The sequence below is a fragment of the Labeo rohita genome, chromosome 9 (genome assembly GCF_022985175.1).
Source record: "Labeo rohita strain BAU-BD-2019 chromosome 9, IGBB_LRoh.1.0, whole genome shotgun sequence".
NCBI lineage: Eukaryota > Metazoa > Chordata > Actinopteri > Cypriniformes > Cyprinidae > Labeo > Labeo rohita.
Genome location: NC_066877.1, coordinates 38,354,497 through 38,369,270, shown reverse-complemented (window position 1 = coordinate 38,369,270; position 14,774 = coordinate 38,354,497). Strand labels below are relative to the sequence as shown.

At 36.2% G+C, this 14,774-nt stretch overlaps 1 protein-coding gene across 1 annotated transcript; it reads left to right on the top strand.

The window, feature by feature from the left end:
- The first annotated feature begins 10,049 nt into the window (after positions 1-10,049).
- Positions 10,050-14,423, top strand: LOC127170995 (gastrula zinc finger protein XlCGF8.2DB). Its single transcript, XM_051119391.1, has 3 exons — positions 10,050-10,104; positions 10,768-10,916; positions 12,337-14,423. Exons 2-3 carry the CDS (start codon positions 10,826-10,828, stop codon positions 13,302-13,304), a joined length of 1,059 nt encoding a protein of 352 aa, XP_050975348.1. The 5' UTR covers positions 10,050-10,104; positions 10,768-10,825; the 3' UTR covers positions 13,305-14,423.
- Positions 14,424-14,774: the final 351 nt, after the last annotated feature.

Sequence of the window (14,774 nt, the reverse complement as noted above, 5' to 3'; positions counted from 1 at the left end):
TGGATACGCCATGGCGTTCTTTTTTAAAATTAGATGAGGAGGTTAAGCCTGAATGGGGAGTCTTGTATAAACCACCGTTAGAGAAAAGAGTTGGAGACATACAGTGGAGAATTCTCCACGGTGCAGTTGCTGTTAATGCTTTTGTTTCTGTTTTAAACCCTGAAGTGAGTTCTGAGTGTCCTTTTTGTTTTAAAAGGGAAACGGTCTTTCATGCTTTTATGGAGTGTTCCAGGTTAGGTCCTTTATTCAGTGTATTAAGGAGTTTTTTTGCTTGTTTTGGTGAAACCTTGTTGATCGAAACTTTCATTTTAGGTGTTAAATATGTAAGGAAGAAATGTCATAGATGTCAATTACTGAATTTTATTGTGGGTCAAGCTAAATTAGCAGTGTACATGAGCAGAAAAAACATGATTGAACGGACAGCTGGACAGAATGTTGTTGTTCTGTTTTCTGCTCTTGTGAAAGCCAGAATTTTAATTGATTTTAATTTCTATAAGTCAGTAAATGATATTGCTTGTTTTGAATTGAAATGGTGTGACAAAGGAGCAGTGTGCTCTGTTTTTGAAGGAAAAGTGGTCTTTGCACACTTCTTATAATCATGTTTTATTGTTGAATCGGTTGATTTATTGTGAATCTGTTTTTGTCATTTGTAATAAAGAGCAATTCAAATTCAATTCAATTCTCTCTCTCTCTCTCTCTCTTTCTCTCTCTCCCTCTCTCTCTTTGTTCCACCACTCCACTCACAAGGAGGAAGAAATGGCCACCACCTGACACCAATGATTGGCTGTGCCCACTGATTGGAGGATGAGAGAGAGCAGTTGAGATTTAAACAGCAGTGCCAACACAGACGTGTGTGTGTGAGTGAGTGAGTGAGTGAGTGAGTGAGTGAGTGAGTGAGTGAGTGAGTGGGCGGGCCTGTTGTGAGGATTTTCTCTCCTTGGCTTACCAAGGATTCTTCTGTTGCTTTTGGTGAACTATATTTTTGCTGAGTGGTATTGTGTGAATTCCCCTTGTTGTACATCAATCCTTCCAGCTAGAGAACCCAGTATTTGCTTGTAAGCCATCTTTGTTTGTATTCTGTTTGTGATGAGGTCTTTAAGTTTTTGTTAATTTAAAACGGGGTTAAGTAGAGAGGGGGTGCCATTTTTTTTCTTTATGAACTTGTTTTCTCCTGTTTATGTTAGTTAAGGAGTTAGGGTATTTTGATGTATTTTTATTTCTTTTCTTTTGGTAGGTTAGTTAGTTTGTTACTAGTTAGAGGTATTATGTTTGTTGTTTTGGCCTGAGCCCCCTCTTGAAGCCTTTAAACCCTCTTGCCTCTCTACAATAAAAATGTTAAGTTTTTCTTCATTTAAGTTGTAGAGTGGGTTTTTTTTTTCTGTTGTCGATTACTTTAAGGTTGTTGACTGATCTGCAGTGCTATCTCACACACACACAACACCAACTTTTATTCTGTTACGCACCTTCCCTCCCTAGACTTAAAATGGGGGGCGTAACAACAGGGAATGTGTAATATGTTATTGTTTTAATGAGACTAAAAACAGCCTCCATCATCACGTAATTGCACATCTGTTACAGATCAATAATGGTGTGAAATTCGTCAATTTTGAAATGAGTTCAGTAGAACCTAGAGCAGTTAATAACTGCACCATCAAAGCATTTAGGTTAAAGTATTGTTGAAAAATTATTAAATGCACATTGTCCCTGTCAAATGTATATATCCAAGTGTCTATTTACACTAAGTGCACATAGCCTGCCTTGGCAGAGGCTATTTACACTAACTCCACCCACCAACGTGTGATTGGGAAAGTCAGCACTACAAAATACACCTACTAAGCAACAATTCCAGTGGCGCAGATAGTAATGCGTTTATGTATGCGTAATGTGAACTGGATCAACTTCTGCTAGATTCAGACAGTGATGACAGTTTGCTAGGCATTCCAAATGTTTTTGACAGTGACAATGTGTCTGGGATAACAAACAGTTTGGACAGTCTTGACTTCAACAGTGATGACAACCATACACATATAGATTTGGAAAAAGAACTAAATCATGAAATGAATGTGAACCTGAAAGAGGACTTGAGACAATGGGCCACAAAAAAAAAAAAAAAAAAAAAAAAAAAAAAAAAAAAAAAAAAGATTGACTCACAAATCTGTGAATCATTAACTGTCAATATTATGAAAGCAAGGGAACTGCTAAAAATACTTGCATAAAGTAGAGCAAACTATTATTTCTTGGTTAGGTTTATTATACTGCTAAGACTTCCTCTTGCCATTGGGTGTAACCTTAAAAGTCAAGGGCAAAAACTGTCCCACATAGCATAAACCTAATGTATGTATGTATACTTTACAGTTATGTGGGGGAAAGGTCACTTCCTTTTGACACCTCTCACCCCAAAGGTTACAAACAAGAAGGCAGACAGGTAGAAAGAGCAGCCACAAGATGATCTCTAGAAAAAGAAGCAATATGTGGCCTCACTTTGATGAGGCTGGACTCCAAAAAGCAAAATCCAAGCTTTGTAACATGAGGATTAACCAAGAAATTTTAGGAGACATCTGCAAACACAGCATCCAACTGTATTGCTTGAGCAAGTGAGACAAGAGGATTCAACAGAATCTACATCAGTCTCAGGTAGTACTGCTCCTACAGTTGCTGTCTCCTGATACTGACTCTTTCATCCACATCTGGAAATGGCACCAGTGAGGAGTTGGTTAAATGCTTGCACTGGATTTATAACCTTTTTTAAACGTTGGTGACACAGGATTTAGAAGCTTCTTGAAGGCACTTGATCCATTATACATTTTACCAAACAGAAAGACCAAATCAAATTCTCTGGTACCACGGCGCTACAGCAAAATTAAAGAAGAGGTGGTGATGAAAGTCAGCAAATTGTAAATTGTGGGGAATCACAAACAATTCTGTTGCTTGTGTCACTGACAATGCCAGAAACATAAAAGCAGCTATTCGTCAAGCCGAATGGAAGCACTTGCAATGCTTTGCCCACACTCTAAATCTAATTGTGAGAGAAAGTTAATTGTGAGAGAAAGCACATTCAGGGGACATTGGCAAAAGTGAACATGTTGAATATGTCCACAGAAGCACTGTTGCAACAGAATGATTGAAAGCAACACAAAAACGAATGGGCCTTGAAGAGCTGAGGCTCAAGCAGGATGTAATAACTAGGTGGAACTCCACTTATTACATGCCAAAAATGTTTTGGCTGCAGAAGGAAGCAATCATTGCTATACTTGCACTTACACTTGGTCAACCCCAGCCTTCCAAGCCTGACACGATGAGTGGGATGTTATTAAAGATTTGTGTAAGATTTTAAAGCCCTTTGAAGAAGTCATTATTGAAATTAGTGCTGAAAGTGCTTCCACTACTGAAATTCTTTAAATGTATGGCTTGTATGTATGATATATTTCAACAGTACAACCTAATTCATAATTCCTACCCACAATAAAGTTGAATGACCTGTGAAGGTACTTAATACATGAAATCCAGTGTCCTTAAAACGAATGCTTAGTGTGTGGTTTAAATAAAAACCGCAGCAAAAAAGACAAACTCACTTATATTAAACAAAGAAATGAAACTTTTATTTACAAAAGTTTCGGCATCAAGTTTCACGAGCATCTGTTTGTGATGCTCCAGCAAAAGCATTTCTAAAGTGCATCAGAAGCCGTAATACCTTGCATGGATGTGAGCATTGTCTGACAGTGGCCACATCAGTTGAGCGAAGGGTTGTCCACTTAAATAAAGTGTCTTGTGAGAAAATCACTGCTGATAAATTTAGTCAGTTGCAATATCCAAATCATCAGAAGGAACCTACACCTCTAGCTCAAATACATAGTTCAGGCATAAAACTCAAAATAATTGTTAATTGGTTCATTCATACGCCATAGCACCAGCCTATCAGGAGTACTTCCTAATCAACGTAAGCATATATAGTGTGTCCTAGCCTGTGTTCGGTACGTTGCACATTATGAAAGCTTACGCTACAGTTTTTTTCTTTCTGCTGTTGATCGACCTTTCCGGAATCATGTCTCATCTGGACATAGATGAGGTGTTGTCGCTGGTAGATCAAGCTTTGATGCCTACTCCAAAATGGAGTTTGCAAACTCTCTACCAGCTGAAGAAGCTCAGCGAGCTACCAACACTACTAAACGCTGGAGCATTCATCTGGCCTCTGTTGTTGATGATGCTTTAAGCCAACCTTCTGCTCCTTCAACAAGTCCTGCACCTGCCAAAAGGAAGAAGCCTCTAACTGCTCCCCCATCAGATAACACAGCGTCCTCATCTCAAGAAATCTCTCCATGACACAGCCTTGCTACAGCACTGCCAGCAACAGCAACTGGTTCCCCGTTTATCCCACCAGCTGCAACAATACCTTACGACCTGAGAAGACAAATTTTAGCAAGTAATGATATTATTCTTGTTAAAATCCTGCTTTACTTGACTAATGCACTCGAAAAAGACATTTCTGCTGTGCTTAAAGAATGTGATCTGAGACTGTCCAAAAACTTTGAGTTGCGTTAGATATGTATCTCGTAGTTGACCTTGCTCTGAACTATGGTGGCTCACTCTTCTACGAATATCACAATTTTGTTTTGGCCAAAGCAGGTATGTACATATCATGCTTCACAGAAAACTTGACTGGTCAGTCTTAGACCTCGAACTGATTAACAGGCCACAGAGCTATCTCTTTTACAGTTTGTGGCTCTTTTTCTCACTCTGAAAGTCTATGTCCGAGGACAGCATACCTTCAAACTTCCAACCCTCTCCTTAAGAACTCTACTGGAACTAAGAACTTTCTTAATAACTCTAAACAGGTGAATGATCCATTTATTTCTGCAGTTCCCTTCTGTATAATCTCCAATGAATCTGTGTTCTCTTACCTTAACTGTAAATTCCTTCATTGTTGTTCTCAATGCAGTGACAGTCATCCTAGAAGTGTTTGTCCATGCAGGTCCAAAGGTCTCCAACCAATGCACCAAAAAAGATGAATAAACCTCCTTCTACCCCTGTCAACATGAAGGAACTGTCTATGGATTTGCATTCTCACCCTAATCGTTGTTGGGTTCATTTTTTCCATCACTGGTTTAATTCAAATTTTTTTGGCAGGACTTAGTTCAGTTCCCTCCTTTATTCATGTTGGCGGAACTTTCATGTCAGCCCTATAAGAACCCGAGATAGTGGACAAACTTATTCAGAAAGAATTAGATAAAGGCTATATTGTTGGTCCTTTCAATAAATGCCCTTTTCCTATTTTTCTAATAAACCCAATCGGTGTCGCTACTAGAAAAAAATTCAGGGAAGAAAAGATCAATTATTGACCTCTGTTCCCCTCATAATTCGTCCACACCCAGTATTAATAGCCTAATTCCTGACCACATATTTTTTGTATTTTACGCAACTATAGATCACGCTATTCAATTAATTGGAACAGCAGGTGCAGGCACCTGGCTATGCAAAGCTGACATCATAGACGCGTTTATAATCATCCCACTACATCCTTGTCAGTTGCGTCTTTTCAGTGTTAGATGGAGATCCAAAATGTATTTTGCAGTACGCTTAACTTTTGGTTGCTGTAGAGAGCCCTAAAATTTTGATAGTCTCTAGAAGGCTTTGTGCTGGATCCTGCTAAACAAATACAAACTCCCCTTCATACTACATTTATTAGATGATTTCCTAGTAATTTATTTTCCTAACTCTCCCGCAGTTTATCGCAGTTTATCTAAACTTAAGGAACTTTTTTTCAAACTTATATCAGGAAAAAAAAAAAAAAAACATCGGCCCAACTACTCGACTTGAACTCTTAGGGAGACTCTTGAACTCTTATTTTTTAAAGCAGCCATCCTTCATTATTTTTGACTAAGCTGAACTAATTATTGTATTTGCTCTACAGCAGCAGCAGCGTAGCAGATCTCATCTGTCAAAAATCAACACTATATACACATTTCATACCCATGCCAATAAAAGCTGGTTGAAATTATCACACTGAGAGTTGTCATGACTGAACTGGGAATCAACTGTGTCACACAGTTTCCTTTTGACCACATGCACCACATTTTCATTGAAGCTGCGAAAAGATTACTCACTTTTGCTTGTGATGCCCAGTTATTTGCAGGTTGCAAAAAGGGCAGAGTGTAAAAATAAGCTAGGAGTTGGTATAACTGAATGGACTGATGCCAGCAGAGTCTGCCAGTCAGGCAAGATCTCTGACTGAACTTGATCACTGGAAATTAAACTGAATCATGGCAATTTCTGCTGTATACAGGACCACTTGTGTCGCAGGATGTTCTGTTTCAGGACCATTATCATCACTTCTTGTCATTAACAATTGGAATGTCTATTTTCTTGGATGACAATGATGCCAGAAGAGGACACTACCTGGAATATGCCCAAAACCTGGGCACTATATCAGTTTGTGGATATCAGTTCTGAACTCTGTGGGGAAATTTTCCCAACATACAACATCCACTCCATCAAACACATTGCTGATGATGTTTTAACTTTAAGTGCTCCTAAAATTAGTTGCCCTGCTTTTCATTTTAGAACCAGTCCATAAAAAACTGTTTAGAAATAGCAAAAATCATGTCGCTCAGGTTATGAAAAAATTGGCAGAAAAGGCAAACAAACAGGAACACACAAAGCGGAGGCGCAAACCATACTTCCATATTGATCAAGGCACCAAATCACTGCTTCATATTAGATACACAGCAGTTTGTGTTCGAGGACAAAGCAGTAAATGTAACGTTGGTTGTGGATTTTATTGATCCAAAGTTCACGCAGCAGCTATTTGATGTACCTTGTGAGTTGAAGCTGATTAACATTGTAAATGTGGTAAACAGTGACTTTAGCAGAGTGAAGAGGAAGCCTTTGGAGGCAAAGGATTTGCATAGGATGGATGTGTGTTTATCACATGCACAGAGATTTGCCATATTCCCTCTCCTCCATGTCTGTAAGGGTTAACTGAAGCTTGGTCCTGTCTTGTCAATTTACCTTCCTGGGTGAGAATATTGCTGATGTCAACTGTATATCAACATATATCAACACATGTATGCCCAATGTATCTTAAAAAAATCTTTCTTAAAAAATTCTTGTATTTGATTAGTGGACTGTTTTTGATTTAGTGGATTATTTTTCAGTGAGAGAAGATCATATAACACTATTTTAATTTGTCCCATTCACAGGCCATTATGTCTTAAGGACTGAGGCGTGCACCAACACAAAAAAAGTTATGAAGACTATGTTCAAGGTAAGTACTATTATCACCTTTCAGTTTCCACTACTACCTTGTTGAGGCATGTCAAATTCTCAGAAAAAAAAAAATCTGCAATGCTTCATTAATGGCTAAAATCAGGTCAAAATTAATTGCAGATTGACGGTAAACTTAATATTTTACAATTTATTCAGGCCCTTTTAGTAATGAAATAACAACGGAATACAAAGTAGTAATATCAGTCATATAGTTTTGTTTTGTTTTTAATTTCAGATCAAAATGTATTGTCTATGCATGTGTATGAGCCAGTTTACAAACCTGTTGTCCAGCAAAGATATAATTTATTGACATCCTTTTTTTCCCAAATTAACCATATAACATAGTTGAGTGTTTAAAATAACTTTTTTTTGTGATCAGACATGGTTTCATATCACAGAATGAGGCAGAAATTATACTATTTTATAGTATTATCAAGAGTTAAAAGCGATTAGCATTGCATTATCAATATACTTTATCCTTATATAAATACCCAAGTTAAAATTCCATATATATATATATATATATATACGTAATTATTTATTTATTTTTTTTTGTTTGTTTTGTTTTCTGTTTAACACGTTAAAAATATTTAATCTATTAAAATTTAAAAAAAAAAGCTAACACAATTAACGCATCATCCATTCTGACTAGCATTGCAGTAGACTATATGTACATGCTATCAAACATGATAAGGCTCAAAAGCCGTTATTTCGGTACTGGCATGCTGTCTGTCTGTGAAGTGGCTCTCTGTGAACACAGGCATCTGACACATGCATGTGCACATAGAGCTGTTTCAGTAGCACAATACGGAGTTCTCTTTCATACTTCAAAGGACAAAAACATACACAATTAAGTCAAAATCCCCCTTTTTTGGTGAGTGTCCTTATAAACACAACTCTAAATCACTTAAAAAGTCCTAAGTGACTGTAAAGAGTTGAATGTGTGATCCGCGTCATGGTCATCAGGTTTTAAAGAGACAGCACTGCTTTTAAAGTAAAAACCTACTGCCATCTGTGCCATTGATGCAAATCAAAGAACAAAAGAACAGTAGCGAACTGTGCCTCTTGTGCATTGGCCCTCTCCAAGAGGCACAGAGGCTGATCCAGCCTTAAGGGGGTCATCCGGTGTGTAACCGCCTTTCAGAAATGCAACAACAAAACAGCACCGTGAGAATGACTGATATTACCAAAATAAACCTGCTAAATTTAGTTTTTTTAAAATTAGTTGCGTAAAGCTGAGTCCGTAACCTTAAGTGTGGATGGCTCTGCTTTACAGTTTCAAACTAAACTAAAAAATTTGGGGTTGATATTTGATGCCAACTTAACGTTTGATCTTCATGTTTGTAATACAGTCAAAAAATATTTTTTTTCATCTCAGAAACATTGCCAAATTACGTCCCATGCTGACTTTTTCTGCGTCTGAAAAGTAACACTTTTGTTTTTTCACGTATTGATTATTGTAATTCACTGGCCCTAAGTAAATTACAGTTTGTACAAAACTCAGCTGCTCTAATTGTGACAAAGACCAGTGCAAGGGAGCACATCACACCTATCTTGGAAAAATTGCGCTGGCTTCCTGTCAGTTTTTGTATTGATTTTAAAATTCTCATGCTTACTTAAAAGGCCTCATGACAAATAAGCAGTGTTTATAATAAATATTATTATTATTATTATTATTAGCACAGCAGCCTAGTAAATGTCACTTACGGTTTTTGCAGCTTCCATCTTGACATCAATAAATATCTAGCTATTTTATAAGCAATTCTCTAATAGAGAATTAGTGATAAGAAGTTAGTGATAACAAGGCCCACCCATTTAGAGGAAATATGTGATTTGTCAATGTTTCTGTTATTTGAAAATACTCTCACATTAATTTACTATTGCTTGGCCTTCTGTAATTTCATAGCTGGACCACAAATCAGAGAGCCAAATGCTAGGTGGAAACATTCTAATATGGAGAAAATGGGCGGCATTCATTAGCCCATTCTCTGAATAGGCAGTTTTTCCCCCCACAGAAATTTTATTGATTTTATTTAGATGATGATTGTCAAATGATGAATTGCTTAAATTAACTAGTAATAATTATTTATATAATTTTAAAACATCTTTTTATTTTATTTTTTATTTTTTTACAATAGGCTAGGCTAATGGTTCCCCACTGCAAAACAGAAATCACTCCCTGTTCTTTGCTGATTAATTTTTATATCTTGAATAAAGATGAATTAATATTAAATTGTAGTTTATGCATATGCAGTTTATATTTTATGTGAGGAATATTTTAATTGTTTTAATGTTTCAATAATGGCTTTCAATTATATTGTAATGTTGAATGGCTATAATTAATGGATAAATTACAGGAAAATGCATTTAATTCAGACATCAGTAGCAGTAGTGGTATCAGTGATACTGGCCTTCATTAATAATATTCTACTTAGTAAAAATATGCCATTAAACATAAATATACCATCTTCATGTTGTTTCTACATTAATTTGGGGGTTCAATGTGAAATTATGATTATTTAAATATATCATAACAGTATAAAAGTTTGGGACCAATAAGACTTTCAGTGTTTTTTAAGAAGTAGACCGTGTTTATATTTAATCAATAATAATAAAACAAAATATGTAAAAATTATTACAATATAAAATAACAATAATCTGTTTCATATACTTTAAAATCTAATTTATCCCTGTAATGCAAAGCTAAACCTTCAGCCATTACTCAGCCTTCATGTTTTTTTTTTATATATCTTGGAAACGGGACTTTTATTTTGGTTTGACAATGTGACGTCATAGCTCCGCGACACGGTCCTGTATCTGTTGTGATTCGGCTGAAGAAAGGTTTGTGTTTTTAAGCATTTAAAGTGCTTTAACCGATGCAACCTGTACGATTAGGTTTATAGTTTTTACAGGCTTTGTAAAATTGATAAATTATTCCTGAATATAACTTTGTAATACTTAATTTACCACAAATTAATGTTGTTTTTGTGAGTAAAGCGCATCAGCACATGGGTAACAGAATAATTGTGTCTCACTTCGCTCCATATATTAAGAACAGCTTTACCTTAAACATAAATTCGGTCACTTGCAAGTAGTGATATTGAAAGCCTTTTAAAACGAATCAGTTGAAGTAATTGCTTTGCAAAACGATTCGATATTTCGAAGTGCTCGAATCACTACACGCTGACGACATCTGCTGCTCAAAACAGTGTAAATGCAACCAGAACACAAACGTGAAAAAGGACAACTTTTATGAACCGATTGCAAATGTTTTTATGACGGAGTATTCTGTTAAATGTAACATACAAATTATTACATGCAAAATATAAGCCATAAACATCTAAATAAGAGCTTTTTTTTCTCCCCTCCGTTTGTTTGAGGTAAATCAGACCGTTTTATCAAGTTCACTGACTACTGGACTAGGGAGCTGATTGAAATGCACCCAGAGATTTGGTTTGGATTTATTTTTCTGTCTGTTAATTTGTCTCATTTTAAACATGACAGTGTCCAAACACAGAAAAAGTCCTGGTGAATTCATTTAAGATCCATGTGACATACTGTTATGAAGATGGCATTTATTAAAGAGGAGAATGAAGACATTACAATTGAAGATGCAATCACAGTGAAACAAGAAGATACTAAGGAACAAACAGGTTGGTTTTGACTCTCAGCTGCTACAGGAATGTTTTTTTTTTTTTTTTTTTTTATTTACTTTTTTCATGGGAGTATCCTAAAGCAGTTTAATTTGACATGGAATGGTTTTTGTTTGTTTTTCCCATTTGGACAGACACGTTGATCATGTGAACATATAAATACTTATGCTGCCTTCAAGCTGGGCATTTGCTATTATGACATGTCACATGTTAAACATAATACCAAACAATATTTTGTGACATTAATCCTAATATTTTGCATGTGAAAGAACAAGTTGATTTTGTTCTTCTAATTCTTATAAGTTCATTACAACCCCCTTTCACACAGAGATTCCGGAAAATACACTGATGATGTGTCCTGTAATTTGTCCCGGGATTGTTTGATTTTGGTTCATTCACACTGCCAGCAATTTTCTTGACACACATCCCATAAAGATCCTATAAAGACACATGAGGTGACAGCTTCAGCCCACATAAAATGTCATTACAACGACATCACTACGAGACACCTCTTATGGCATTAGTCTTGCCTTTGTCCATACAAAAAATGTTCTGGGACTTATCCCAGCAATGTTACTAGGTTCTGATCCTGGGATCAATCCTGGGATGTGTTTGCATTCACACAGAAGGCACTCTAGCATAGTTACAACAAATGTCTGAAAACAGCGCTGTTTGAAAGGGGTTTAAAAAATATTACCATACTCAAACAAAAATGGTGTAAATGGGAGTCCAGATCTGGTAAGGGGATATTAAATGTAATCATGTTAAATAAGTGAATAAAAATAATAATATTCTTTTTTAATTGAAAAATTAAACAATGATTTGTCAAACTTTGATAATTGCTTTAATGTTTTAAACAACTGAGAAAATCACCTACATCAGCACATGAATCAAATTATTGGAAATATTCAAGTCAGTAATGTCAGAATCAGCATTTTTTTTTATCTTGATCATCACGTTGTCATAATCGTTGCAAAATCACTACTGAGACTGAAATTTGATTCTTTGCATGGACCTACTAGCTCATTTTGAATTGTCATACGTCAATGTCATGATATTCAAATGATGTGAATTCAAAAACACATAGTTTGTAATTATTTCTTAGCTGGCAAGTATTCAGTGATTTAAGTGATGTCCATGAGAGGTTATATCAGTGTTTTTATTTCTAATATTCCAACTGGCAGTCAGCCTAAGTTTTTGATGGATGTGATTATGTGCGTAAAGAGGGCAACTATGCTTTTTGCATAGTTCTTTTATTTATTTACTTTATTAACACATTTATTTATAGGAGGTTTGATAAATACGTTTGTGTTGATGCTTTATGTGTCTAAATGTTTTTATATTCGTTGTTTTGTGGAATTGAACTTTTGTAAACTGTTACTGTTACAGTTAACTTTTATCATTCTTTTTTTCCCCTCAGATCTGATTGAATTAAAAGAGGAGAGTCGAGAACAGGATGAAACGGAACAAAAATATAAGTTTGAGAAACCACATAATATTATAACTGATAAGTTTAGTCACTTACAGACTAAAAAAAAGACTTCCTCACAAAAAAGAGCTCAAAAGACAGTACCTAGAAGTCATTGCACCTGCAAACAATGTGGAAAAAGTTTCAGTCAAAATGGACACCTTAAAGTCCACATGAGAATTCACACTGGAGAGAAGCCCTTTACCTGCCAACAGTGTGGCCAGAGTTTTGACCAAAAAGGTGCCTTTACAGTCCACATGAGAATTCACACTGGAAAGAGCACATTCACCTGCCAACAGTGTGGAAAGAGTTACAGCAGAAAAGAAAACCTTAGGTACCACATGAGAATTCACACTGGGGAGAAGCCTTTCATCTGCAAACATTGTGGAAGAAGTTTCACTCGAAGGGGAAGTCTTGAAAGCCACGTGAGAATCCATACTGGAGTGAAGCCTTACATATGCTCCCAGTGTGGAAGGAGTTTTACACACAGACCAACTCTTAATGCGCACATGAGAATTCACACTGGAGAGAAGCCTTACACGTGTTCTCATTGTGGAAGGAGTTTCGATCAACTTGGAAACCTTAATGTCCACATGAGAATTCACACTGGAGAGAACCCTTTCAGCTGCCAGCAGTGTGGTAAGAGTTTCAGCCGAAAAGGAAACCTTGAAGTCCACATGAGGATTCACACTGGAGAAAGCCCTTATGCCTGCCAACAGTGTGGATTAAGTTTCACTCAAAAAGGAAACCTAAACATTCACATGAGACTTCACACTGGAGAAAAGCCATTCACGTGCCAACGGTGTAAAAAGAGTTTCACATATCAAAGAGACCTGAAACGCCATTTGCAAATCCATTCTGGGAAGAAATTGCAGGGTTGCCCAGTGCGGCAGGAGCTTTACAAAATAGAACAATTTTAAAAATCATATCCGCATTGATTGTGGAGGAAGAAGAATGTAATTTTGCTCGGTGTACTAATTTCATTTGCCATCACACTTACAGATACCTGAGAGGAAAACCCTTTTTGTTTTCTTTCTGTGAAAAGAGTTTTAAAGGGCTTTTTAAAATGGCACCAGGAAATGGGTGTCTTGTGAAAGTAATTTAGGTTTAGTCGGCATAACAGATAAGTAAACTTCCAGCCTGCTGTGATGCTATATAATTGACATAACTGGCAAATTAAAAATAAAATTTACTACGACTCTACACTGCCCTCCAAAAGTTTGGAAACACCCCTAGCAAAGTGTGGTTTTTGATGATATCAGCATAAATCCTTTTCATTTTTGGTGCAAATACATTAAAGTAACTTGACATTTATCTTAGAAGACCAGCAATAATAATTTTCATTTTGATTATAATAACAATGACAATATATACATGTCAAAGTCAGACATGCCCCTTTGCCAGCTGTGATGCCTGGTTACTGGTTTAAACTTGGCCCAGGTTTTTAAAGGATTTTTGGGTCAGTACACCTTAATAGCTTCGACAATTGATTGTCAATTAAGTTTAGAATACAATTAATTTAGGCCCAGAATATGCAGAGCTGTAATAGCTGCTAATGCTGGATATTTTGATGAATTGAAAATTTAAGTTTTTTCTATGTATAAACTCTTTATGTAATCAAATATGTTTTCATAGTTTGTGTTGTCCCTTATCAGAGCAAAATTATTACAAATAAAAAAGGATTCATGCCAATATTGTCCAAAACCCCCCTTTCTAGGGCATGTCCAAGCTTTTGGAGGGCAGTGTATGTAGGGGAGACTGGGGATGAAAGTAACACTTTGTTTGCATCAGTAACTGATATATGGTAGCCACATTTGTGTACTACAAATAAAACTCACTTGGACGTGTACTGCATAATCATAGATTATGTGAGTTAATGTCAAATACAAAGAGTTCCGTTGGTAAAACCTTCCCCTCTACTGGGGTGAGTTGTAACACAGGCTGGGGATAGATGTAACAGTACACACAAACACACAGCAACTGTTTTTTGTGCTAAATTTAAAGACCTAAAATGAATGCTGTATAATGTTTTTGTCACTTTAAATGGTTCACTTTATTAAAAAAAAAAAAAAAAAAAAGATTCTTTGTTCTTCGTTCAAGTTTTTTGCATAATTTGAAATTGTGGGTCTTATTTCAGCAAATTACTTAACATAGTCACTAGCTGTGTTGCCATCTACCTATTTTTAAGTGAATTTTGGAATATCACAAGAAAAATGCTGGATTGAAATGTCAAGATGCGCATTGAGGCAGATAGTGTTTTTATCCAATAAGATGTGCATAAACTATGGTGTTAACACATTTTACATAAATCCCTTGATGTGCAACAAAAACCTCACGTGTTTTTGCCTCACTAGAGGATGTGACTGGGTAATTGGTCTTTGTCAGGTGAC